Here is a 2816-nt window from a genome sequence, read left to right as displayed (position 1 = left end):
AAAACAAGAACCTCTTAGATTACTGAATAGAAAAATAAAAAGGTTAAAATTAAATATTTGAAACATTTAATGCCCCACAAAGTGAGACATTTTAATGACTTTTTCCATCACGATACAATTTTTCTGCCTAATACCTTAAGCTTTTCTGTCATTGTACGCCTTAGCAGCAAAATAACTTTTTAATGAGACGTTGCGGCTGTCCCGTTGTGCAGCTCGGCTTAATAAGCGCCATTAAGGAGAAACTTGATTAGTTTGTCCGGTATTTATATTTCTAGACAACTTAAGGAGCCTGTCAATAGTTTATATTTCAGAAAAGAACTGAATAAAGTGCATTTTACATGCCACACCGGACTCTGTTCGGACCGTTTCTCTAATGTCCTAGTATGCCTCCGCCATCTTGTACCAGCTCCGCTTAAAGATGACCAGCGGCGCCCTCTGTTGGATGGCGGTAAAACTACAACACTGAGTCGTATGGAACGAGTTTTAATCTAATCGTAATTGAATCGAACATCAGCACAGCCTCATAACAATATAAAACTGAATTCAGCAGCTTGTACCGCTTCCAGTGCTTGGAGAAGGAGTCCCAATCCTTCAGATTCTCCTCCACAGCGAAGCCGCTGTCTGTAATAACCTTCTTGGCTATGGGACAGGCCTCTTCCAGCAGACCCACACCCCAGGATTCAAGCGGCCGCCGCTGGATGGCGTAGGAGGCAAAAAGCGCCGACGCAACGGATCCCAGGAAACCGATTGGGTGATGGTGAGTCATCCTGCCCGTCTCCACGGCGACAAACACCAGAGAAGGAAGCTGGCCAGGGTTTGGATACCTGGAGGTAAAATAAAGCAGAATCGCGGTTTATTGGTGAGGATATGTCACAGATCTCAAAAGTGAACCTAAAAGTGTTTTGAAATCGCTCCAGTGTGACTTCAAAAACAAACTGGTTCTGTGATTCAACGACAGACACGCATCGTTTTTACACTTTTTCCACAGTAAAATTCAATCACTTTTCAAGCCTTTTCAAGACAAGTTTTAAATCTTTTCCAGCAGCATTTTGCATATTTTAGCAAATAGAAACAATTTTGGAAATTATAATTGACATAATACAGAGAGGTCTAATTTAATTTACACACAGAAAATAAATGTGTCTTCTTATTAGGTGTATGAACATATCTGGTTTCAACTGTAAATTATGTTTTCCAAATGAAAGCTTTTAAACAAACATTTGTTTGCACTTTATTGTAAAACTGTGCAGTTTGAATATCAAACATTCAAAGACTTTATACAGAAATAATAATAATAATAATAAAAAAATCACCTAACAGGAATCCAAGCCTTTTCAAGGATAGCAAATTACTTTTCTTGTACAATTCAGCTTCCTGAAACCTGAAATATTTTGTCAAAACCAGACATCCACTTTCCTAATTATCCTGTGTTGGAAGACTTTAGATACACAAACTCTTTAAAGCCCAAAGGTCCTGGAGGTTTGTCTTACCTCAGGCCGATGCACATGGCCCTCATGGCCGCTCCACAGCCGGCACCCCGGCTGTTATACGGCACTCTGCAGCCCCCTTTCTGTCCAGGCTTCAGTCTGTCAACATCTAAGAGTATATTCACTTCTAAATATCTCTGCTACAAGTGGACATGATATAATTTAATGATTAAAACCTACTAAAGGCGGTTGTATTTCCAGGAGCTCTTCCACTCATGTCTTTCATCCCCTTCACATAACAAAACGCCACTTCATCCAGAAGCTGCTCCTCGGTCTTTCCTGCACGGAACACAAACGTTTGCTCAATTTGAAGTCAGTAGAGGTGAACTATTATGCTTAGGATAGGTCTGTGAGCTATGCAAAACAGGTTCACTACATTTTTTACACAAAATCATTCTTAGATAATTTGATTTTAGTCTCCTCACTTCTGCCTATTTTAAGTTCCTTTCAGAAGGAGCTGATCTAATGCCTCTTGTCACTATACATCCAAAAAAGCTGATGCTGGTCACACTGCCAAACTCAATGTTTACATTTGCATGTGAAAATGGCTGCAAACAGATGTGCAGCCAACTGTGCATCCTTGAAAAGTAGAAGTAGAGCCTCCTACACAACCAACAAGAATGCAGCAAGTGGTTTCTAGATGGTAAGCCAACAACAAAACAATTGTCTTTTCCATCATACAGTGGTAAAACCAGCTAATCAAAGGTGCTGGAGCTCAGTTTGGGTTGCTAGGTGACGACTGGAACTCTGTGAGGGTTGCTAGGTAACGGTGCAGTGCACCTCAAATATGACATTCCATTCGGGCGATTTCTGAAGTGACTCATTTTCCAGACACCAAAAATATGAACTTATTGCAACAAAAACAGCTGAGTATTTAAAAATAAAGTATAAATGCATTAAAAATGTAAATTTTGCATAGTAGGTTCCCTTTAAAAAAATGTAATTATCTGGACACGAAGTCAATATTATCAGAGAAAAGTTCAATTTCCAGTATCCATTGTTCTGTTATACAGAGTTAATAGGACAGAAAATCAAGGCAAAAGTTAAATTAGATTTGGCTGGAGATCTAGAAGAAGGTGGGGTGCAGTCAGTCAGCAAAATAACATATTTGACTGGGTTTTCTGATAACTCGCCTGTTATCAGAGCTTCAGCTGTTGCAAGATGCAGAACTGTGTCGTCGCTCACCGGCCATCCAGGAAGCTGGACAGTGATTTTTTTCAACCCACCAAGCTCCTGCAGCTCCTAAAGATGAGGAAAAATAATCAAAAACACCTGTCATCTACTTCCTGAAGTATTTTATGATTCACTTGCCACAACTCAAAATTAAAC

The 2816-nt window shown here is 39.8% G+C and overlaps 1 protein-coding gene across 1 annotated transcript in view; it reads right to left on the bottom strand.

Annotated features, from left to right (window-relative positions):
* LOC103152333 (protein ADP-ribosylarginine hydrolase-like) overlaps nt 1–2816 on the bottom strand; it is a 12257-nt gene that overhangs the window by 6385 nt on the left and 3056 nt on the right. Inside the window, exons 3-6 of the mRNA XM_007572751.2 lie at nt 2621–2729; nt 1668–1766; nt 1491–1596; nt 558–824 (exon numbers count right to left, since the gene is read on the bottom strand). Coding sequence (XP_007572813.1) covers nt 558–824; nt 1491–1596; nt 1668–1766; nt 2621–2729 — 581 coding nt within the window. The remainder of the gene's footprint in view (nt 1–557; nt 825–1490; nt 1597–1667; nt 1767–2620; nt 2730–2816) is intronic.

This window comes from Poecilia formosa, unplaced genomic scaffold (assembly GCF_000485575.1).
Source record: "Poecilia formosa unplaced genomic scaffold, Poecilia_formosa-5.1.2 Scaffold308, whole genome shotgun sequence".
Taxonomy (NCBI): domain Eukaryota; kingdom Metazoa; phylum Chordata; class Actinopteri; order Cyprinodontiformes; family Poeciliidae; genus Poecilia; species Poecilia formosa.
The sequence above is the reverse complement of the archived record's forward strand: the minus strand, read 5'-3'. Positions and strand labels throughout refer to the sequence as shown.